The sequence below is a fragment of the Charadrius vociferus genome, unplaced genomic scaffold (genome assembly GCF_000708025.1).
Source record: "Charadrius vociferus isolate BGI_N301 unplaced genomic scaffold, ASM70802v2 scaffold168, whole genome shotgun sequence".
NCBI classification, from domain to species: domain Eukaryota; kingdom Metazoa; phylum Chordata; class Aves; order Charadriiformes; family Charadriidae; genus Charadrius; species Charadrius vociferus.
In genome coordinates, this window is record NW_009649582.1 from 869,430 (window position 1) to 895,558 (window position 26,129).

The 26,129-nt window shown below is 33.9% G+C and overlaps 1 protein-coding gene across 2 annotated transcripts in view; it reads left to right on the forward strand.

The window, feature by feature from the left end:
• Window positions 1–26,129, forward strand: part of CSMD3 (CUB and Sushi multiple domains 3) — a 715,473-nt gene that overhangs the window by 652,744 nt on the left and 36,600 nt on the right. For both annotated transcript variants that reach the window (XM_009890359.1, XM_009890360.1), the window contains 7 exons: window positions 2,202–2,375; window positions 5,010–5,183; window positions 7,359–7,544; window positions 12,594–12,767; window positions 17,112–17,294; window positions 18,910–19,086; window positions 25,192–25,371. In XM_009890359.1, the coding sequence (XP_009888661.1) occupies window positions 2,202–2,375; window positions 5,010–5,183; window positions 7,359–7,544; window positions 12,594–12,767; window positions 17,112–17,294; window positions 18,910–19,086; window positions 25,192–25,371 (1,248 nt within the window). The remainder of the gene's footprint in view (window positions 1–2,201; window positions 2,376–5,009; window positions 5,184–7,358; window positions 7,545–12,593; window positions 12,768–17,111; window positions 17,295–18,909; window positions 19,087–25,191; window positions 25,372–26,129) is intronic.

Genomic DNA, 26,129 nt, shown 5'->3' on the forward strand with positions numbered 1-26,129 from the left:
CCATCTCACAGACCACCCGACTTGCCAGTTTGCCCAGGAAAAGGCTGTGGAAAACACTGTCAAATGCTTTGCTAAAGTCCAGGTAAACAACATCCACTGCTCTCCCCTTGTCAACAGAAGATGTCAAAGAAAGTTAAAAGAAAAGAAGAAAGAAAAAAATAAATTCAAAAATCAAAATAAGTAGTCAAAGAAAAGGTCTGGGAGGTTTATGACAATAAGAGGAAGTAGGCTGAGAGGATGGCAATGTTAAATGATTTTAAATTTTCTCAAGCTAGACCAAAACATTAATGCAAGACTTACGGGTGATTTACAATGATTTTTTCACCTGCTACAGTTGCGTGGTTTTAGTAATGTCCACGTACATTTGCAGAAACTGCAGTGTGGTCTCAGTCACCTGATGTGGTGAATTACTTCAGTTTTATTCCCTCTGCACAGGAAGCAGAGCTTGACCTTTCTGGTGATGTATACTGCTTCTAGTCTACTGCCACAAAGCAACACCTAATTAAGAACCTGGCCAAATATTGTAATTAAGTGCAATTAGAAAATTATTTTTTTGGACATTGGTCTGAAACACAGCAAACTGTCCGGTTGCACTTCTGATAGAAACTGATATTTTCCAGCTCAATTTTTACTCCTCATCCAATTAGTCCTGTTTATCATCACAAATGTGATAGGATAGGGAACTTGGGCCCTTTGTGGCCTGTTCAAGTCTGCTAAGTATTGAACAGATTATCACTTTCCTGGAGAATCAATAAGTACTATGTCAAAAATTTTATAAACATGTATTATGCCATCTTATCCCAGAAAACATAAAACAAATTTCAAGTATGCCTGGCCCTTACATAACACTGAGAGAAATGGGCATGGGACAAAAAGAGGGGAAAATACCCTTGAACAGTACCAGATTTGGACTTCTGTTCCTTATACAGAAGTCAAATTGCACTCATTGATTTAACCCGTGTGAAAGGTCACCTACTATCTATATTTTAATTTCTGATGGTTTTATCATGATTCATATGATGAAATACTGTACAAGACTTAAGTTGCCAGTACCAACTTATAAGAAAATCTCAGATTTGCAATATTTTTTATAGGAATTTTCTAGCCCTGAAAGAATGAGGCAAAATACTGAAAGTTACATCAGAGTATTATAAACATTTAAAAGTTCAAAGGAAAACATAATCCATACTGTATAGCTTCTAAACATCCTTTCTTATTAGCAGCCCCATGTTTTGAGGGTTTGTTTATGTTTGGTTGTTTTGGGTTTTTTTGAGGAAAGTAGAAGAGAAAAGAAGAGCAGAGGAATTTGGGTGGCTGGTAATTTTCCCCTTTTTCACTGAAGCACTAGCTGAAACAGTGCTTGTTTTTCTTGCTTGCCTTACTTGTTTTTGCAGTGAGTTCTCTGCCATGTGTCACAGTCTCCATGAGGCCAACCATTCTCAGAGGACTTTCCATTACCACATTATTTGCTGAATCACAGCGCCCATTTTCCAGAGTTCATCAAGTAAAATAGTAACAAATGACACATGGTTCATTCTTTTTCCCTGCCTTTCTCTAGCTTAAATGTCTGTTTGTGACTTTCATAATGTTAATAAAATATTTCTCCTATTTTGAGAATACAAGGTAGAAGATTAGGTCAAGACATAGAAAGTTTTTTGGTTGCAGAACATTTGGATGTAGTTGCACTGACTACCTTTAGCCCAAATATATTAATCTCTTTGGGATTCCTCTGGGATCAATAGGAGAGAAAGAATGGAAGACAATCCCAAGGGTCAGATTCCAGCAATAAATTGTCCAAGTTATTTTGTTCCCATTGTAATAAGGCTAGAATATCTACATGAACTGATATTTATAATGGATTGATATTTATAATATGTATATTATATGTATTTATCCGAATATAGGATTTTACAGGTTTTAATAAAAAGGAGTTACTCATATTTTTTTAAAAGAAATTTGATAACATATATGACATTTAATCTCTTTGCTATGCTGCCTCTTTATATGTGTGCAGTCCTTCCTATACAAATGCAATACTGCAGTTTCCCCTAAGTTAAGAAAAATAAACCTTTAAATCAGGTCAATAAAAAAAATGAAAGATGTTCAGCATATCTTTGTTTTAATGTAGTAGTTATATTTAAAATTTCTCTGGCATATTTACTGATTTTTTTTTATTTATTTATTTACTTTGAAAAATCTAGCTGGTCACTGTGGTATTCCAGATCTTATAGTCAATGGTCAAGTAATTGGAGAAAATTATGGATATAGAGACACAGTTGTCTACCAGTGCAGTCCTGGTTTTCGGTTGATTGGTTCTTCTGTACGAATATGTCAACAGGATCACAACTGGTCTGGTCAGCTTCCATCCTGTGTGCGTAAGTAAGCATGGCAACACATATTGATTTATGTTACAGGAATGTCTATGTATGTCAGACAGGATGAGGAGTGACTTTGCAGCTTAGCATTCTTATTTCAAAAAGAAAGGTTTAAAGGAGATCCTCAAATGTATGTGGCCACCTAAAAGCTGTTATTCATCTGTCAGGTGAAGTTTAATGTTGTCACTTAAAATTTCCACTGGATTATTGCATCTTTTGGCTACTAAATACTTGTTATTTATATATGTATATGAAGCTTCTTCAAAAAGTGATAGGGCTTAGGCACCCAGGTACTCAAATTTGAAAATGGTTTTATTTCCCTTAGTGGCTTTTGGAAATATTTAATATACATTTAATTTGACTGCAGTTGTTAGATAAGTAGATACTCTTGAATTACACTGTCAGGACTGATGATTAAAATTTTTGCTTCAACACTTTTTTTTTCTGATTTAAGTTTTCAGGGTTTTTTGCATGAATTTTGTATTTTTTCAATGAGATTCCTTGTGTGTGATAAGTGTGTCAATATATCACATGAAATACATTTATGTAATAACAGAAAATACTGTATTCCATTTGGGAAAATTTGAGAGTTCTCCAAGGATTCTAAAGCAAATTACAGCTATGTATCAATAATTCAGGTTCAGTAATATCAGTGTATTGAAAATGGATTACTCTTCTCCAAATATTCTATTTTTATAGCTACATTTTTGTAGAAGAAACTATCTGAATGATTAATCATAATACACATAGTTAATTGTTAATTCATTACACTTATTGCTCACTGTTTGCTTTACATATAACTGGATATACATAACACTACTATAATAATTATATTTCTTAATTTTGTTTCCACTTTATGATCTAGTAATAGATCATTACTTCTTCATATTACATTTAAGAGCAACATATTTCTTTATAGGTAACTGTTAAGGTGATAAAATTAAACAGTTAAGAATTTCTAAATTAAAATTTTAATATTAATGTTAGAACTGAAAAAAAAAAAAAAAAAAAAAAAGGCTATGCTAACAGCAGAGAAAATGGACGTATTTTCTTCCTCTAATCAAATGGAAGCTGCTTGTTTGAATCCAGACTAGGGAAAAAGCTTAGACTTGCAAAAGGCTGCTATAAACAGCAGCTAGCTCTAATTTTTTGATAGATGTTTAGGAACAGCTCCACTTGAGACCAAACATTCAAATAAAATGTAGAAAAATAGTCTCTCATTTCTTTATTTATTTAACTTTAGATGTTTTAATTGCATTTTTGAGATTATGTGTTTAAATTTAGTGATTCTGACCTTTTCACTTTTGAATTCACCATTCCTCTTGCTTATACAGTGGGCAGATGTATTACTATTGTTGTCTACTGCTACTGTATATGCATGGGTACTAATAAAAATTGTATACAAATTTTGTAGTTCTGTTTTCACAAGAAAATTTTTTACTGTTATTATATACGCATTAACAAACATCTCTGTGGGCTGAATGAGTATCTTTGCCTGAAAGTTTTACAAATCTTAACAGTTTAGTGTAGGACTCCAATTCCTCTTTTCAGGAAAAAGTACAGTTCCTTATGTAAACATTTCTGATGCCAGTAACATAAAGAGAATATATTTAATTAAAATAACTTACTTAGAGATATTATTAGAACATACAGAATTCATTCCTAGAATACACTACACTGTGACTTGTCTGTATACCATATTAATTTTTAGGGACCATTTTCACTTCTTTAATGTAGCTAAAATTTTATTTCATTTATGTTATAAGAATGGGTTTATTTTAGAGTTATCATGATGAGTCTATTCCACACAGAGAAAAAGAACATGCCAGACCTAACAAGATTAATTTAGAAAAATTATGAAGTTTCTAAAGAGATATAAATTTGAGAGGTAATCAGCTTATTCTGTGGGGGGGTTTTTTGTTTGTTTGTTTTAAATTGCTGACTACCATTCTGTTTATCAACTACCAGAGTTTGTTAAAACAAAGGGAAATATTTATAAATTTTTTTAATTATTATGGGAAAATTAAACTGTCATTTATTTTACCCTACTATTTTTGCATCTGGTCTTTGTGGGCACAGAAAAGGAACTTTACCTTCTGTAGCCAGTTTTTGTATAAATACAAGAAAATTTTCACAGACCCCATAATGTTTCCTATATCCCGTCATAAATTTATAAGTTCACTAAGTATTTTAGCCTCAAAGATAAAACCGAATGAGTCAATATTGACATATCTTTAAGAAATAAATCCTGAGAAACTAGTGTACTGAATATTTTTTTTCAATTTCAGACTATATGCAATGAAAATCAAGTGCTCACTTTTCCTCTGATTCTTCAGAAATGTTTTCTTCATTTGCCTTTATTACTACATGTCGAATTCTATTCAGTTTATTTAAATATTTAATTAAGTTATTTAACATTTACTAAATTACATCTCAGTTCTTATTCAGTTCAGAGGAATGTGATTTTTTTGTGGAAAGTACTCACTATCTTATAATATCAAAACTTTAAAGTACTATTATATAATGATTATAATCATAATCTATTATAATGATAATCTATTATATGATAAATCATGTAAAATGATAACACAATGCTGCGTTTGTTTTCTGTTTCTTTGTTTTGTGTTATGCTAGCTGTTAGCTGTGGTCACCCTGGTAGTCCTATTTATGGAAGAACAAGTGGAAACGGTTTCAACTTCAATGACGTTGTGACATTCTCATGTAATACTGGATATGTTATGCAAGGACCAACAAAAGCACAGTGTCAGGCTAATAGGCAGTGGAGCCACCCACCTCCAATATGCAAAGGTAAGAATTCAAGCATTTACAAACTTCAAACTTAGGTGGAAAATTAAGGTTGAAAAATAAACTGAAGGTAAGGGGAAAATTTATCTTTTACTAAAGGCATCAAACTATTAAAGAAGATATTTCATTTCTCAGTTAGATCTGTTCTACACTCAGAAAGTTGCCGGGACAACTATTGCAGAGAAACTTTCTTATGTATCTATAGTTTGTATTGATTTTTTTATATGTTTTCTACAAGTTCCTTAAGCAAAATTATACGGAGATAATTAAGAGCTTCAATCCTGAAATAATGTTGTCTGCATTTTTAGCCAGTATAGTTCTAATAGGTGCATAAGAATATATTCTTTTGTTTCTCCTTTTGTGGCCAGTAGGTCGAGGGAGGTCATTCTCCTCCTCTACTCTGCACTGGTGAGGCCACAACTGGAATACTGTGTCCTGTTTTGGGCTCCCCAGTTCAAGAGGGGCAGGGAACCACTGGAGCAAAGCCAGCGAAGGGCAACTAAGATGATTGAGGGATTGGAGCATCTCTCATATGAGGAAAGGCTGAGAGAGCTGGGACTCTTTATCCTGGAGAAGAGAAGGCTGAGAGGAGACCTTATTATGGCATACAAGTATCTGAAGGGTGGGTTGAAGGAGGATGGAGCCAGCGTTTTTTCAATGGTTCCCAGTGACAGGACGAGGGGCAATGGGTAAAAGTTGGAACATAGGAAGTTCTGTTCAAATACAAGGAAAAACTTCTTTATGGTTAGGGTGACAGAGCACTGGCACAGGATGCCCAGGGAGGTTGTGGAGTGCCCTTCTCTGGAGACTTTCAAGACCCGCCTGGATGCAGTCCTGAGTAATGTGCTCTAGGAAATCCTGCTTTAGCAGGGGAGTTGGACTAGATGATCTCTAGAGGTCCCTTCCAACTCTGAAGATTCCGTGATTTCCATTGATCTGACTGCTTATCTTGACTTTTTAAATTTTTATTCTAATTTGTTAGCCTAATCCATTTGGGTCGGTTCTCAGCACTTCCAGATATTATATTTAAAAATCTTTCACTGAAAATAAAATGATATTATAAGATTAGTTCTGTTTGAGTTTTCATAAGCACTTTTAGAAAGGTTTTATGACCATTGTCCTGTTTAAGTCTGTTGTTATGTGCTTTTTAAACCTGTTAATTGTCCTCATTTAGAAACATGTACTTTTTTGCTGTAACCTTCTTGCATATATGCAGAAATTGTATTGATTTTTTTCATCATCTTCCCAGGATGTTCTATGATTTTTTATCAGTACACAGATTAAATCATGTCATGGATTTATAGTAATTTTATTTATTTTATCTTCCTCCCAATATGTGTCCTCTACTTTCCTTTGATCACTTTGCTTTAAGCAATACTGACAAATAGTTTACAGAACTCAAATTTCCGAGGACCTTTTTTTTAATGAGAAGTTACTATTTTTTAAATAGATGATGATGTGTTTATTTGACCAGAGGAATCTATTGCATGAAAACTGTTAAAAAAAATCTCCATGGCCCCCAAATTAAGTATTATAATCCCCTCACCAGACAGCTGTAAGTTGTAAAAAAGAAAAAAAAATAATCCAAAACTCAAAAAATCCATCAGTATTCATAACCATCAATGTATACCAATTTTTCTAAAAGCACGTACCCTTTTGTTGGGATATTTCCCCATTTTAGCAAAATCACCACAGTCTTACTGAACTGGCTATGTGCCCTTTAGCTCAAAACATCTGCCTCAAAGGTGCTCCATTGTCAAAATGTTAGTATAGGAATATAAATATATTTGCATGGCTTGGTGGGTTAGACCAAAGGCACATCTAGCCTCACAACCTGTTTCCAGCTGTGAGCAGTAGTTTATGTCAAGGCAAGAGTATCAATTGAATGCATTGGTATGTCCAGTCACTTTTAGTGGCAAATGCTTTTACAGCATTGTCACACTCTGTAAAGAAACATTTCCTTTTATTTGCTCTGAATTGAGCATCTCCTGGTTTTAGTATGTCCTGGTTTCATACAATCTTCATAATTCAGTATGATAATATATATAATCAGGCTATTTAAAATCAGGGTAGCAACACATTGAAAGTTTCTCATACAAAGGATAAGAGAAAATTTAAAGACCGTTTTAGTAGACTATATTTGTATGACTGTCAAGTCTATGCTCTTTTCCTTTTTAGTGGTCAACTGTTCTGATCCTGGAATTCCTGCAAATTCCATAAGAGAAAGTAAAATCGAACATGGAAATTTCACGTATGGCACAGTGGTATTTTATGACTGTAATCCTGGATATTTTTTATTTGGCTCTTCAGTTTTAATTTGTCAACCAAATGGCCACTGGGACAAACCTTTACCTGAATGCATTAGTAAGTAGATAATGTGTATGCTTATATAAAGAATGTGAACTACAGTAGGTAATATTTTACACACATTTCTATCAGTCACATGACAGCAATTATAATAATCATATTTCTACAGATTTTGTGTGTGTGCAGTAACAATGGAAGATTTCAGTAGCAGCTGAAGTAACACAGTTATATTGTTATTGTATGTAGCAAATAACAGAGAAAGCTTGGGAAATGAAGTAACTGAAGCAAACATCTCTGTTTCAGCACAATGATCCCTGATAGCAGGGATAGAATGTTAAAACAGATCCATTGAATCTGCCAATACATGGCCTCCACTGGCCGCAGAGGTGTAATCACACTGAAACTTAAAACTACAGTACCCAATTGTTGACTTATGTCACTACAGTACTTTCTGGACTTAAGACAACAGCAAGATCAGAGTAAGAAGACAGTAAGCAAATAGTACTGGCACTGTAGAGCACCAAAGGTGTCCTCTGGATCATGTCCTTAGCTTACTTCACTACCAGATCATAACTGAACATCATAGTCATAGGCAAACTATCCACTAAGGCAAGCGGATCAACATAAGGGGGTTGGTTTTTTTTCTGGCTTGTCATGAACAACTTCCTAACTGTGATGTAGATATAGCCACAGAAGTTTCAGAGGTTTTTAATTGGTTGGCATGGCTGGTTTACCCAGTTCCCTATAAGTCTGTGGAAAAGGTTTTGGTTTAGGATCAAAAATTATCTCTAAGAAAGGCTGAAAGATTTATTCTCTAGAGACTAAAGGGAAAACAGGCTAAAGGTTCCTTATTTAGGAATCATGGACCGACATTTGCAATAGTTTAGATACTAGTTCTCAGTTTTGCCTTTAGTAGTCTTCCATAATTGAGGTTTCTCCAGTTCTGTTATTTGCTCTCTAAATAAAAATAAAAATCTGAAATTTTATTTCCTCTTACCGTGAAAACCTTTAGTTCAGGAAGTTGTCCCTCTCTTTGATGGGATAAATAGCTTGATTGCAAGTCACAGTTAAACTTATAGCAAAGAGTCTAACAGTTTCAAATTAAATTTTAAGGTAACATTACCATTTCAGAAAGATAAATGTTACTTAACAGTAACATATCTTCAAACAGAAAAACTTTCTAAAGGTAAAGGTGCAAAGATTTATTTATTTTTTTTTTACTTTTGTGTTTTTATCTCTTAATCTTCCTTCAGAATTGTCAGAAGTAATTTAATAATACAGATTTTACTCTTCTTTTCAGCTGACCTTTGGCAGTAAGAGTGCTAGATGTACTTTTGAAAGGGCATCCTCAGATTTATTTGTGTCATTTATATAGAGAGGTCAATAAATTCTAACCTAGGCATTATCCATGATGTTTTTTAATCATAAAGCTTACCAAAAGTTATTCTGATGCATCTACTGAACATTTTTTATAAGAGCTTTACAGCTTCTGGAGTGTTTTGCAAATATGTTTTGGACGTATGCAGGATGGTCATTTAGTAATTACACATTTTTCTACTGTAAGGACAATGAAAAAGAAGTGGAAAGATGGCTGGATGTTTTTCTTTGACCCAGGTTGGATTATTTTTTTGACCTAGGTGGAATTCAGTCTCTCTCTAACCCGCCTCAAAGAACATACCTTTTTTGAAATATTGCTAGAGTAATGGAGAAGAAACACAGTAACAAAGGAAAAGCTGTTCACCTGTAAAGTGACTCCATTCCTTTGAAATGTGTTGTAGCTAGAGTGCTTCTAGTGACTATAATTCTTCTAAGAAACAGAATTCAGCATTGGCCTGGACTATACTGCCCTTTCAACTCTCCCTTTGAAATAAAGACTTTCAGGGTCATACACTGCTTAGGCATATGTTGCTAGAAAAATACTTTAAATTTGAAATGTACTCAAAATGAAGGACATGTTTGGATTTCCAGTGACCATATCACTGGGTTTTTTTTTGGTTTTTTTTTTTTTTTTGGGGGGGTGTGTGTTTTTTTTTATTGCAAAGTATTCTTAATTTAGTTCTGAGACTTGCTCTGATTTGTTATTTTAAGCTACTGGGATGTGAGTACGCACAATCCACGCCTTCCAAGCTTGAAATCCAAATAATGTAGACTAGTTTTTTGCTAGTGTCTGTGCCATCCTCTCAATAATTCTATTGCAGCACCATGTCCTGACATTTCTTCCCTCACAATGTGACATATACAGCCATTCTGAGCTGTCAGAGAGAATGATAAGAATTGTTGACAACTATACAGATTCAAGAAATTTCAAGTGTACTCTTTAATTCAGTACTCAATAATTAGGGTATAATATTTGTAAATTTAATTGAACATTTGTAAATTTAATCAGTCTTTAAGCTAATAATCCTGGAATTTTACTGATATGTCATCACATATGAACAGAAAAGGATGTGAATTTATACTTTTTTTCTGTTTTTCCAGAATGTTATATATCTCATCCATAATTAGTATTAGCTGTGTATTTTCTTTATTTGGATTTTTCAGGGAAATGAAATAGCCATTGAAATGTCACACTAGCAAAAGTATTATTTGCATTATTGTAAAAAATTGCATTATTGCTCTCAAATTTTTATCTTTTTTATTTTTTTTTTAAGGAAAGTGAGGTTTTGGTGTGACAGAAACAGATTGATAATTGTCCATAATAATGAAAAAATATAATTTGACCTGACATTTTTCATACTCTGAAGAAGATGAAAATTATCTTTATTTTTCTTCTTCTTTTATCATTTCTTCTTTAAATCTGATTCAAAACTTAATGTAAAATTGCATTTACACACCTATAAAAAGGTACTGTGCAGGTATGTTATGGAACAGGGCTAGATAACAGAGAGGTAGTCAGGAAAAAAATGATGAAAATAAAATGGAGGCTGAATTAGCATTAGGAAAATAAAAAAAAAAAAAAAGATCAACTTTTCATATGAAATTCCCACCTGAGAACATGAATATAAAATCAAAATTTGTAGAATGTATAATAAAGTTAAGGGTAGCATTACAGGGTTGTATAATTTTCTTAGTCAGTTACTAGGAATCCAGAACTTTTAAACATAAGTGTAAACATAAAAGAGAAGTATGTATAGGAAAGCCCAAAGCTGAATGCTGTCAGGTACAAGTATGAAATTCACTTTTCCTCTATGACAACATCTGAAAAGGGTAAAAGAATCAGTCAAGAATAATACAGATGATAAAAACATTGAAAAATTGTTAATTTTTTTCACAAGAAGGAAGTTTCATTTCACTGAAACCTGCATGACCAACATGACTTTTTATCAACAATGTTCTAAGTTTGCCTTCTCCAAAATCATACATAATGAACAGTAGATTTCATTTATAAGCAGGTGATTAAACATATGACATGCTAACAGTAAGAACCTAGTTTGCAAAGCCGACCATTCTGACTGTTTTACTCAAAGTCCTGCAAGCCTACAAAATGGTCAAAGAGTCAGTAGCACTAGGTAGGAATCAAAGTCAATCAATGACATACCACATTCCTAAATACTTTGTGGGGTTATTAGGAAGGTTCTGCACCTCGCAAACTGGACCCCTAAGACAGCATGGGATATGCCACATGCCATGCACAGGGGTAAGATAAAAAGAAATCAAACACGCAAGGCTAGATAAATTCTGTGAACAGAGTGAATTTGGATTTATGAATTTTAACTGTGCATTTCCTGAACTTGACATATTTAGCTTGCTTTTAAATTAACTCCTTGCTCAGAATTCCTAAAAGTTTTCTCTATATTAATTCAACATGTGAGGGGGTTTCTTTTGTACTGTTTTGGTATGTGCTCTTAATCTTAAAAGACGGACTACCTATTTCTTTTCAATACAGAGCTTTGTTTGCATTACATACATTGTTCATGTAGACAGTGTTCTCCATAATGATGCATAAGACCTTTTGTCATTTTGCTTTAGTCTTATGGAGTAGCCAGCTTCCCGCTGATCTAGCCAAAGTAGCTTCACTGTTACTTTATACAATTTTGCAGTAGAAAGGAGGCTGATGAAATTATTCCAGTGGTGTTATCCTTATTTTAGATGGGACTTCTACCATTTAACCTGGTTTTTGTTCCCTAAAGAAGGACTGCTTTCGACCAGTTATAGCAAGAGCTATTTATAATAATTTTCTGTATTAGAGGCAATGAAAAGACAAAAGGTATCACGACAAATTTTCCCATTTTCTTTCGTGAGTTTAGGCAGTTTGTGACATTTGAGGCAGTTAGTAAAATTAGGTGTGTATAAGCTAATTGTTGCATACCTTTATGGGCAGTCTTTAAGTGGAAATCACAAAAATGTCAAGATTAAGAGTACTAAAAATTAATCACAGAATGGAAATAACTAGTAATTATTGATCAAAAGTTACTCGATAAACAACCGATAGGGAGTTTATCCATGACCATTTTTAAGACTGTGATCCTATAGAAATTCCCTCCAATCTCTGTGCAATTAACATCAATTCAATGGATGGTGCCTAGGAACACTTTAAAAATATGTAAACAAAAATTTTATTTATGCAATACAATATTTTAAGCAACTAAACCCATGGATATGAAATTAGTATATTAGCATTAAGGTTCATAGCAAAATTTAGAAAAAACTATATTGTTTATAAACCTAATAGACTTCATTACCAATGACTTGGGACCAGTGGATGAGAGATGAAGGTCTGCACATTCTCTGCCTCAGCAGTGACTTCGGCAGATACTATCTCCCTGTGGTTATTCTCTGAAGAGTACATGCATGAGTGTGTGTGTGTGTGTGTGTGTCTGTGTGTGCATATGTTCATGCCATAAAGGTCAACTGAGTGAATAAGTATCTTTGGACATCAATATCTATATCTGAAATATCTTTCTGACCTCTCCAAACATTTGTTTCACAAATACATTTCTGTAATATGTTTTGCATTTCTAATCACATAATGCGCACCCCTCCCCCAAACACTAAAAGGGTCAGCCTCTTCACAAGGTTTGTGTATGGAGTTATGAAAATGGTAGCTACGAACTGTTTGATCAGTGATAATAACCTTTTTTTATCTCCAATAATTATGCATTGTAGTGATTGACTGTGGCCATCCTGGCATTCCTCCTAACGCGGTCCTGTCTGGAGATAAATATACGTTTGGTTCTACTGTTCATTATAGCTGCACAGGTAGACGATCGCTGTTAGGGCAGTCGTCTCGTACATGTCAGTTAAATGGACACTGGAGCGGATCTCTTCCTCATTGCTCAGGTAATATTTTTGAATTAATAAGTGTGGCCTGAAGTTGTTTTGAATTTATTTTGATTTTCTCAGAAGGCCATTTTAAAATCCAGGAAATCATGTATAAAATTGAAGTACTGTCTCAAAAAAAGTAAAACCAAAGTAAGTAAAAACTTTATTAGCAAGAAAATAATTGGGGAGAAGTAGGCTTTCTCAGTGATATTTAACATGAAGTAGTCTTTATCAGTGATATTTAACACCAATAGGAAACTTCACATTCAATAGAATGTTAAAGAATCTTGATCTATGAGTCCCTCTTCTTTCACTATTCTGCCGTTACAATCTACATTGTGGCAGTAACTAGAAAATGTGAACACCTAATTTAATCCCTTAACTTTCTACCAATAAAATCAGAGGAAAATTTACCATAATGGGAACAAAGATCAAGTTGTTATAACCTGCAACGTTTAGAGCTATGCACCAGAAATCAAAGCTTAATATAAAATAATATTACTTAAGAAATAATTATGTATATATATGTGAATTGCAAATTCAGACTAAGTTCATCAAAAATGTTTTTACATCTAGAATGCATATTTGTTTGGCAGAAAAAATCCTCTTTAGATAAAATATAAAAGTACTTATTGTCGTTTTCTGTAAGCAATAAATAAATAAATATATTAATTTGTTAATTAAAAAAAAAAAAAAGGAAAGAAATAATATCAAGGAATACAAATAGGAAGCCTAAAACCATAAATGAAAATATCAAACAAACCTTACTGAAAATAGAGCTATTCTATAATCATCCTGCTATTAAATTACACAAGTGTTCAAATATCTTGAGATAAGCATTCATAATTGATGTACATGAAAATACTTCTTTTTTTTATGACAACTTTTGCACCCACAGACAAGAAACTTTAATCATATCTAATAAATTTTCCTCAGTACATGAAGAACCATTGTTTTGACATCGATTCAAATATGAATCATAGTGAATCAAATTATGACAGACTACAGATTTTATTTTCTTTAGCTGTACGGTACAAAACTATAATTCTAGTTCAGGATAATTTGAGACTTTTTTCCCAAAGTGTATATCTGAAATGCTTTCTCATTTAAAAATAATTTGCAGATTACCATGCAGAATTTCCATATTTTGTATCTAAAAAGAAGTGAAATCATTAACTTTCATTATTAGCCTTGAAAACTTGATTTCTTAATTCTTAATATGTACTAAAGCCTTAAACTTTGTATTTTTTCATGTTGATATTAATAATAAATAATATGGAATGTTCAACTGACAAAAGATATAGCATATTTGTCCTTTTCATATATAGAGAGAGGAATTCAAACAGAAAATGCTATGTTAGCAAACATAAGGTAACCAAATTTTGTCACATCATCCCTAAGACAGGTTCCTTTTTGTCACAAGGCACTTTATGTTTTACATTCTAGAGCTAGAAGGAATTGTCATGTCCCATTAAAATCTGTTGGCATTCAGAAACAGTTTTCTGTCATCACAAGCGTATCTGCTGGAGTCAGAAATCTGCAGCAACTTAGAATTCCTCATAAGTGCAGCAATGGTTGTGTACTTACACAAGTGGTCTAAATACTCTCCTTTTCATTAAAATTAAATGCCGACTGAGAATTTGTTATACATGTGAGTGAAGGATGGCTCATAACAGACTGTGAAAATCACTTACTTGAATCTCTGCATGAGGTAATAAAACTATGATCTGTTATGATATCATTGATTAGATCACTGTCAATTCATGATGTGATTAGTCATTTAGAAAAATTATTTCTATAACTTTCAATCAAAATAGCTGGTGGTTTACCTCCCTAAGATTAAAAGAGTAATAATTAGGCATTAGGAAAAAACACATGGTTTAATTTACAAGAGGAATATGCAATTTATACTTGGCATAGCAAAAAGCCTTTATTCATTTTTTCATCATAAAATTATTTTAGGCACAATGACAAATAACTTGCTGAAAACTCAGCTGTTATTGTAAAGACTTTACAAGTATAGACTAATTAATAGGCCCTGCCCCAAATTCTTCATAGTCTAAATAAATAATACTGGAAAAATTAAGATAGGGATTCCCAAAATAACAAAAGAAACATCTTGACATAGGTAATTTTTAAATTATTGTAAAAATATGTAGCAGACTATTTTCAAACTAGAGGGTTATTAAATCACCTAAGTAGCTTAGACATGAAGTATTTTGAAAGCTTATAAAATTCTTTTATTTACTATAATTTGGAACTATTTGAAATTTCTTTTTAAATGGGGCTAGCAGGCTGCTTTACTGATCTGTGTCACATAATGAAATGGGCAAACGGAGAAAAGCCTAAACTTTTGAGTCTGTGATATTGAACCAGACAGTCAGCTAGGTCTTATACTTACTTAATTTGTTCTTTCTGCAAGCTTTACAATACATGGGACCGTGTACTTTTTGCACATACATGCTACAAAAGTTCACAATGTGATAGGCATGACTACATTAGTGTATTTGATTATTCTCAAATGAGATGTGTCAGTTTAAACTTGGTTAACTTAATTAGTGATAAAATTGGCTCCTAAATTAGTGAGAGTGGTTCACAATTAGCTGCTTCAACAGGAGGTTGGAGAGATCTTTGTCACCTTCTTCAGGAAGGGGTTGGTTAGTTAGTATGAGCTGCCAGGTTTGTTCTCTTTTGCATTTCCAAGCAAAGTTCTTCCCTCTTCTGTGACTCTCCAGATGTGACTTCAGACTGAGGCTCCACAGCTGTTTTCTCTTTTCCCACAAGCCTACATGAGTTGTGCAGATCAATTCCTGTGAGATGCTTAGTTATATTATTTTTCAATAAATTTGTGGGGAAGGAAGCAAACATGGACTATATAAAAGGAAATCAAAAGTAGTAAGCATGACCTAGAAAACTGCAGGTTGGCACATGAACTGCCTTTGTAAGTGACAAAAATATGGTCGGATCCTTGGACGTATTGGACTAAAACAAGTATTTATGCTACACCATAATTCTCAAAGCAAAACAAACTAGTTCTACTCTTTTTCCTTTCACTATTCAGTTCTGTACATGCTTTTGTTAGCAAACGGATGTGTCCACCAGTTGCTCCAACAGTATAGTTTACACTCATCAGTGCCAATCAAGGCAAGGGAAGTCTGTTTTTCTCTGCCTCCACAACTCCAGGGCCCTAACTTCCCATAGTGCCCATAGATAGTGAGTGTCACTTTTGGTTTTCTGGTTACTTGGAGCAGACAACTTTGTTTACTACTTCTATGTAAAAAACTTCTCTCATGACTGCTGTTTAAGCTTAGATAAATACCAGAAAAGTATGGCTATTGTACAGAAAACATTCTCTATGTCATTTGCACAAATCTTTTCATATAATTGTCCCTAATGTGAACGTATAATATGACGTTCTTCAGTAGCTGGATTAAAGCTTTCTAGCTGATTCTTAAAATATTTCTTCTTTATTTACATCAGTGTAACTAAGTACAAAGCAATGTGGATATGCTCTCAAAAATATTACGCTTGAATTATTGTTGTGTAGAAGACTGTTAAGTTTATTTGCAACTTGCCACAGAAAACCATAAGCTGAATATCCATGGGTAGAAACCTGAACAGTGCAACTCCAAGAAGTCTAGAATTCAACTCCTTTGTGTTGAAATTCAGTAATACAATATACCCGTATCTCTTATTTAATAGCATGAAAACTAGCTTAAACACCTTTAAAAAGATAAAACAGCAGACCTAAGTACTTGTTGAAAGATTTAAACAACTAACCTGCTGTGCAAATACAGTGTTACCTAGAGTTAAGTTCTCGATATAAATGAAAATTTAGATGTATAACCTCAAATATTGTTATTATGATTATTATGAATATGTTGATTATTAATCAGCGAAATGCTTCATGTCAGAGGTACATAAAATAGTTGACTAGAGCCTTCATTCAATAGTAAAACAATGAAAGATTTTATGAGTATTTCAAATAGGCAAACAAGAAAATTATCTGTATGATAAGGACATTGGTTTTCCTCAGAATTCCCTATTTTAAATGAATAATGACCAAGGTTTTGTGGTTTGTTTTGGTTTCCCTATTCTTGTTCAACAATTCTGTTACCAATATTTTAGCATGGTCTAAGGGGAATCTTGAGGTAATTTAAATTTCTGTTCTGTACTTATATAAAATAAGTAAAAAGAAATTATTCTAAAATCAAGTAATTTTGTAATCACAAGGATTCATGCTCTTTGATAGATACATTTATTTCTAAAAATACAAATATAAATTTATTTATAAATACATATAAATAAATGCAATATCATGATAATATTTCATACTGCTGATCTTTGCACTCTAAATTCTAGGTGATACAGCTGGTTCTTGTGGTGATCCAGGTATCCCAGGTCATGGGTCTAGAGAAGAAAACAACTTTAAAATTAAAAGCACAGTACATTTCAGCTGTGATATTGGATATATCCTCCATGGCTCAGAAGAAAGAACATGTATGTCAAATGGAAGTTGGACAGGAAGACAACCTGAGTGCAAAGGTAAATCACAGAAGATCCACTCTTTTTTTTAAACTGTCTTGTTAAAAATGCTAATCAGAAAACCAATTTTATATTGCCAGTTTTGTGTTGTGACTGGTATACAGCTGATTTTGGACTGACCATTAAATTTTTGTGAGTAAGTTGTTATACCATAGCAATGGCTTGGCATCAGGTGACAAATTTGAAATCAGTTCCTGGCACATATGAAACTGCGTATTTTCAAAGTTTTGAGAAAAGAAAAGGGTACCGAACTGTTTATTTCTTCTCAATCTTGTGTCAGCACCTACTATATGTATTATCCAGTACAAAAAAAAAAAAAACATAAAAATAAATAGATAAGGCCTCTACAATTGAATTTTTGCTGAAAGATTTTTTTGCTTAAAAAGCTCACCATCTCCTGATCTTTTATTACAACAATTAAACATCTGAATTTCAGAGAAAAGAGATGAGTTTTAGGAAAATGTCAATGTCAGGATTACATTAGACATCTATGTCACAAATGATTGGCTTAAAAAATTTATTTACTGTTGACAGTATTATTATTTTTCAATAGAAAATGAAATGCTGAAGGAAGTCTATTTGGAAAAAAAAATCTAGAAATTTCAAGATGTATTATCAAAAAAGAAAGCTTTAACGGGATATTTATGGAGAACAATTTATTACCTTATTTATCTTGATTCAGAAATAAGAAATAATTCCAAACATACTCTTCTTCAATGAAAAGCAGAAAATAATTTGAGAACCTGTACTCTTATTATCTACTTTATCACTGTTGACAGCCTTATCTGTATGAAACAGTCATCTCATTTAAAAACTTATTTCACAAGCTGGTTTTGTAATATCCTTTCTGCTGAATGATTGCCAACCTCACACAACGTAAATATATATATATATATATATGTGTTTGTATGTTGTTATCTGAAGAGATATGCTTAGCCCAACTGAACTTCCTGCTGTTCTTCAATATTATCTATTATATAAGTGAATTACCCCTTTTACATTTTAATAATTTTTTGGTGTTATTTTTCCCCCTAAAAATATCTTAAAATGATTAATCTGGTTCATAGATATGTATATATAGATGTGTGTAATGCATACACAGGTATATTGTTCTAGTTTAGGCCATATAGATTAGATATAATCACATATGAAAGACACATTCAAATTCCAACGTTGAGCATTGAAGAACTGGGAAACATCAGGTTTACACCTGCCTATGAAATAATAGTTTGACTCTATCCTGTGCTTTGAATTAGGTAGGAAATGTATTTTGGTAATGCTATAAATGCACACGTACTATAGAGTCAGCTTAAATCTACAGTGATAATTGTAGATTGGACATTTTCTTATAATTGAGAGGTTTCCTTTAATGCAGATTTTACAGTTAGATTTGTAAACTGTGTTTACCTACATACGAAAGGGTAAAAACAAATAATGCAAACAGCTATTTACAGTACATTGTGACTTATCAGTAGGTGGTGAAAGTTACATTTTTCAGGACAACAGCACAGATTTCTACACATAACACTGCTGGGAGCAGGATTGTGCTTAGACATTACTATTCCAAAAATTATCTTTACTAAGTTCAAAAAATATTTAACATTTTGCTTTATAGCTGTGCAGTGTGGCAATCCAGGAACAACTGCTAATGGAAAAGTATTTCGTATTGATGGAACTACATTCTCTAATTCAGTAATTTATTCATGCATGGAAGGATACATACTTTCTGGATCGTCTGTAAGACAATGCACTGCCAATGGAACATGGTCTGGATCCTTGCCAAACTGCACAAGTAAGACACATCTGTAATGAATAGTCTTTGTTTTTCTTTCTTCTGAAAGACAACAGAGTAACATATAGAAGTCAGATGAAAATAAATTGTTTTCAGCTTTTTCTTGCACTATTTCATACATAATTTTGTACACTAAATACTTTTAAAAAATATAATGCTATGAGAAGCTGAAGCATATGTTTTTTTTAAAAGACAGACACAGTATAGTAAAATATCTAGATTCCTGGTACAATTTAAAAGGGTTCTATGGTTACGCAATACACCTACACTAATTCTTTCGTTGCATATATTTTTAATGTTGTTTATATTTTATGATATGTCATATTCAGATATTATTCATTTAATTGCTTTTCTTCACCATGAAAACATAGCAGTATAATATTCTGGCCTTCAGGAGGGCAGAAAATAAAAACCTTGAAATGAACGCTTGAGATTTCTTTTTGTAGTGACTCTGAGGTCAAAAGTGTTGTCCCGCTCTCAGATAACATCTTCTATTTGGCCTCTTCATTAACCTTATACTTCCTTTGGTTCCTCAGCTAACAGAAGATATTTCAGCTTCTCTCACAGTCATAATAAGCATTTTGCCACAGTTTATTTTCAAGTCCCTCTGCTCCTGCTTTATTACATGTCCTAGTTCATCTTTTAGCAACAATTGATGAAAATTTCACATTTATGTGACACATGAGACTGCCTATCATTTTGAGGCAACATGTCCTCATCACAGGTATAGCAAACTGTTGCTCAGATTTTGAACTAATACCCCCTTTTTTGTAGAGTTGGCTACTTTACACACAGCAACCCAAACAGAGGCCAAAAGTAAGATGATGATAAACAAAACTTCTCCTTCTTGTGGTTGTTTTTTTTTTTTTTTTTTTTTAATCCATCTTTAATGGTAAGCATGTGGACAGCAGCTTTTGGAGTCAGCAAACCTGTGAGAGAGCCCAATGTTTCTGTTTATCCATTATCTTTTCCAAGTTATAATGAGAACCAAATTAGTTGTACCGAGGATAAAGGTGTTTTGTCATGGTAACTGCATCTATATTTTTGTATTGTATTTTTGAATGACATCTAGCTGAAGTACGTGCTATAACAGTATTTTCAAAAAACACTACTCCAGTAGAAACTTGAGATATTGGCTTAAAAACCTAGAAAAATGTCTTAGCAGAGAAAGTAGACTAATAAAACAAGAGGAGTCATGAATATTATATGTAATACAAAAAAATATTCTTGATTTAGTTAATATATAAGTCTTTTAACTTTGTTAAACAATACATTTATTGACATCCCTAATACACAATTCTCTCTGTGATGAATACACATCTAAAAAGTATATCCTCTTATATGTTTATTCTAGTCATAATGTTATTCAGGGCTTTTTAGTTTGATGCGTATCCCCTGGAGTGGTCAGAGTATGAAAAGAACAGTTGAATTAAAATCTTACCAAAAAAGGTACAAACTCTGAGAATGTCAGCCTGACTCATTTCTGACTTTTTGATCATGCTGGCTATTAACTAATTCCTTAAAGGGGTGTGGAAGCACTTATAGGTGCTACAATTTGTATCTAAGCTGATACAGGTACTAGCAGCAGCTCTAAAATACCCCAAGATGGAGAGGAATTTTACAGCATCACAGAATAGCTGAGGTTTGCGGTCATCTCTGGAGATAGTCTAGTCCAACCACTCTGCTCGTGCAACGATCAACTAGAGCAGGTTGCTCAGAGCTGTATCCAGGCTGTGTCCCTTTCTACAGACCTTTAATTCTATAGTTCCCTAGCACATCTAAATATAAAAAAATAATAATAATAATTAAAAAAAAATTAAATGTCATCATACTTGCTATGTTCTCTCTTATGACAATATATCAATTTTAAATAGCTAACAGATAATTAACAAGAGTTAATGGACAATATTAGCTAAATAGGCTAGTTAACAGATCGTGAGTTAACAATCCCTTCTTTCTCCTGCCAGTTTTGTCTCCAGGTCTATAAAATATGCTTCAAGAAGATTATCTGCTCTAAGGGAACAATTTTCTGGTAATGATTTCAAAGTGTACCCAAAGCAGTAGAATTGGTAGTGCCAACAGACTTTGTTGACAGGGCAGCTCTACTGATTTTTTTTCTTAGAATCATAGAATCATAGAATGGTTTAGGTTGGAAAGGACCTTGAAGATCATTGAGTTCCAACCCCCCTGCCATGAGCAGGGACACCTCCCACTAGACCAGGTTGCCCAAGGCCACATCCAGCCTGGCCTTGAACACCTCCATGGATGGGGCCTCAACAGCCTCTCTGGGCAACCCATTCCAGTGCCTCACCACCCTCAAAGTGAAAAACTTCTTCCTAATGTTTAATCTAAACCTGCCCTCTTCCAGTTTATAGCCATTCCCCCTCGTCTTGTCACTACATGCCCTAGTCAAAAGTCCTTCCCCAGCTCTCCTGTAGGCTTCGGGATGTTGGTTGATGAGAAGATCAACATGAGCTGGCAATGTGCACTTGCAGCCCAGAAAGCCAACTGTATCCTGGGCAGCATCAAAAGAAGCATGGCCAGCAGGCCGAGGGTGGTGATTCTGCCCTTATTTTCCACTGTTGTGAGACTCCACCTGGAGTACTACATCCAGTTCTGGAGCTCCCAATATAAGAAGGATATCGACCTGCTGGAGGGAGTCCAGAGGAGGGCCACAAAGATGATGAGAGGGCCTCCAGCCCTCTCCTATGAAGACAGGCTGAGAAAGCTGGAATTATTCAGCCTGGAGAAGAGAAGGCTCCAGGAAGACCTTATAGCAGCTTTCCTGTATCTGAAGGAGGCCTCCAGGAAAGATGAGGAGGGAGTCTTTATCAGGGAGTGTAGCGATAGGACAAGCAGTAACGGTTTTAAACTAAAACAGGGTAGGTTTTTGTTAGATATTAAGAAGAAATTTGTCACTTTGAGGGTGGTGAGACACTGGCACAGGTTGCCCAAAGTTGCCCCATCCCTGGAAGTGTTCAAGGCCAGGTTGGGTGGGGCTTTGAGCAACCTGGTCTAGTTGAAGGTATTCCTGCCTATGGCAGGGGGGTTGGAACTAGGTGATCTTCCAACCCCAAATGATCTGTGATTCTATGATTCACCCTGTTCATTTGTTCAAGCTATTATAGGATGTTCTTAGAAGGAAACAACTCTGTCATTTCTACAGTCAATCAGAGACAATGTTCTCATAAGAACTTCTTGCTGCTCTCCTAGATTAAAAGCAAGGACATGCAGCTGGTATAATTGCTGATACTGAGTGGGAGTTGTCTGGAGCTCCGCTTTTGCAATGAGCTGGCTGAGGTTGTGCCCTTGCCAAGGGATCTGTGCGGCACAGCACAGGTCTTAAGGCCACACTGTATGTGCTCCACAGGCCTGAGGTTTCTCAAGTTAACCGTATTGTGGATCACTGACTGCTTGATGTAAAATGATCTTCTGGTCAGGCTCAGTACAAAAATTTAAGCAGGTTTTTGCCTACCACAGTGATTTACATGGAGGTGCTCCAACTTTGAATCATTGGATGTACTGCTTGGGTAGGGGAATTGCACAAGACAACATCCAGAGATCCCTTCATACGTCACCATTCTGTGATACTCTGACTGTCCGGATCTGTGGACTTAAGAAAATGCCACCAAACCTCCTAAGTAGCTACTACGTGTTTCTCTAGTTGAAGCTTTATTCCCATGTTTATGACAAAACACAGTATCTCAGTAAAATCTAGGTCACCTCCTTACATTTGCTTTTGCTTTCTTTGAAAGTCAAATGCTACACTATAAGACAAAAGAGCAAAAGGATCTTTTTGGTACCACTCATAACCCACCTTTATGAAAAGTTCTGATATTATAACACAGTAATATGATGAATGACTCTTTTTTCCCCTTAAGTCTTTTCTTTCATGCAACTCTTTTTCCTATAGTAAGATAAAGACTAGAAAGTACAGAAGGGCAAAAAGACCTGAAAGAAAATTGGGTCTGTTCTGGGTTTTTTTGGTTGGTTTTTTTTGTTTGTTTGGTTTGGTTTTTTTTTTCCCTTTGAAATATGGCTCGAAAAGTTAATGATAGGAAGATAGGAATTTTGAGAAGGTAGAAAAACCTAGAGATCTGCTAAAGCCATGGTATTGTATAATGGATCAATGTTAAAGTGTCAGTAGTAAAAAAGGATACAATCATTACAATAACAGTTACAGTGGAAGCAGCAAGAAGTTTGTATTAATGACCAAAAGAAAGAAATGGGGATTGGAAGGAAGGTGAATGAAGGGATTGTAAGGAAGGTGAATGAAAAAGCTGAGAACACAGTTTTAGCTGGATTTAAATAAACAACGAGAATAGTTTTCAACAGTATAAAATAAATCAATAGTTTGTGGAACTGTTTGATCAGATATGGTGTATGGTGTTTGCATGTTCTTAAATTCGTAAGGCAATGACTTGAAATATTCTTCATATGGGAAAAACTGAAGAGGCAAAACAAGGATTAAGGAAAAAAGGATAAAGGTATGAGAAGTATGTTGTAATTCAGTCAAAACAATAGCACAAATGGAAAAATATCAAGGATGATTTTAGCTAAATTTTCAATGTTAAGGATAGTAAATAGAATTTGTCAAATAAAGAAAGGTAGAAAATGTAAAGTATTTGAATATATTTGTGTAACTAAGAAACAGTTCTGTCTTTCACAGCTCTATATTTTTGAAGAATGACAATGAAATTCCGTGACTTTTAAAGTTTTTTTTTTTTTTTTTAAAAAAAAATATAAGGTTACTAGCTAAAATAAAAGAGGCTGATCTCCAATTTTCTTTATTACTGCACTAGCTACCTTTAGACTAACCCAGGTAACCCCGTGGTATGTTTTACAGTCTATTCTGTATCCATAGACAGTAATTCTGTAGGACTTTTTTTTTTTTTTTTTTTTAAGATTTGATACATGCATCTTACTTAGCATCTGCTCCCTCAGACTGATAAACTGTAGAGCAGGCATACTATATACCTTGGATTCTTGGTTCCCCAATTATTTAGACCAAGGGACCTGGCCAGAATACACTACAAACATGTAGTCATGGGTTTTCTCATTTTGGAAGCCAGCATATAGAGACAGTGCCATTCACATTGGCCGTGCTTTGGCATTGAGTCGGAAGTGGCCAGAATGTGATTTCTGCACAGGAAACTGCCTCCCACAATTACCCAGAAGCAATAACAATGCTGTAGGGGGATTGTCGACCTTACTATAAGGTAAACTGTAAAACATGCCAGTGATGTATTTTTTATGAACTAGATTTTTTTTTCCCTGGTGTTTGCTTTTTTCCTGGAAAAAACATCTTTTTATCATTGCCACTAGGGTTCCCAAGATTTCTTACTCTGAAAACTGTTTCAGAAATTGATAGCTCCAGTTGACCAGATCTGAGAGAAACTTATCTATTTTAACATTATTCTCAGATTATAATGATATCATTCTTTATTAACTCCTTATGAATGTTTAATCTCATTAAGAGATTAAATTATCTCCTGACACTAGAAGTCACAAGAGGTCTTACAACAATTCCCATTCATTAAAGTACTATAGGCCTAATTTTGTCACGAGTCATGGCCCATGTTTGGGGTTGCCTGAACATTCTCATCTGTTTATATACATACTAACCATGTGAGCGTTTACAAAGTGGGAGCTTTTTGCAGACATATATCTTAAATTTTCCAGACTGTGTTTCCTTTCAAGATGAACCCATGGAAAAGTAAACTAAACAATAGATATCTGCTTGTTTAATAATGAAGTTCTGAACTGATTTAAGGGTATCAAGGTGTGGAAGTTACATATGGATTATTTCTTGGAGTTTTTTTAATATTTTATAATATTGAAATTTTATTGATCAAAATTTTACAGTCAATTACTTCCACTATTGAACAGATGTATTGAGGTTCTCCAAATATAACTATTATACAGCTCAACATATTGTTTTTAGCAGCTAATTCAGATGACATATATGTTTATCTTCTCTTGATGGAGATAAGATATATCATCCTTTTTCTTTCTCCTTTTCCCCCAATAGATTCCTAGTTTTTCCCTATGTTTTTCCCCTCACATTTAGGTTTTAAAATCTGTTCCTCAACTATTCATTTGCAGTTATCAGCTGTGGAGATCCAGGAGTCCCAGCCAATGGCATGAGATATGGTGATGATTATGTTGTTGGACAAAATGTTACTTATATGTGCCAACCTGGTTATACAATGGAATCAAATAGCTCCTTAATTCGCACTTGTACTAGCAATGGCACATGGAGTGGAATAATCCCAACATGCAAAGGTACAACATTTATTTTGGTTGTCAACTATTTCTTTTATGACATTTACATCCACAGTTTATTGTAATGAGTCAGCCAAATATTTCCACAGAATTCAAAACTTAGGATGAATACGCTGAATTAACTTTTTGTCTGCAAGAATGGTCACTTCATACTTTGCTTCTTTTCCCTTTTATTTTTCATACCAGCACAGTATGTTGAACAATGTCTTGTAGCTTCATAGAACATTTTATTACTTTGCTGTTCAAATGAATTAGCCAATATGAAATGATGGTTTAGATTTGTTTGTTTGTTTGTTTAGATTAGCATGCCATACCAAAAATGACCTTATATATGTCCCTGTTTTTACAAAAAGACCACTCAAGAATGTCATAGACACCTTCGGGAAAGGTTTGCATTTATACAACTGCACTTTCTCTGTGTTCTGGGCTACCCTATCCATAATACTAAGATTTTTCTCTGATCCATCCTTCATTAGAAATGCACCTTTGAGCATCACTGTGCTGTATCAACATATTCAGCAAAAAGACTAAATCCTTCTAGCAAATTTCCTAATAAATATTTTTCTGCTTCATCTTATTTTCTCTACTGTGAAAACTGAAAGGATTAATCTCAAGTTCTTCCTTTTTCTCTCTTTTATTGATTGCATTCCTGATTTTTGTGTTTTATTGGAATTTTTTAATATTGTCTGTTGAAATTTAAACAGCAAAAATTCTGAATGTTACTGAAAGAACACCTTATGTGTGTCATCAAAACAATT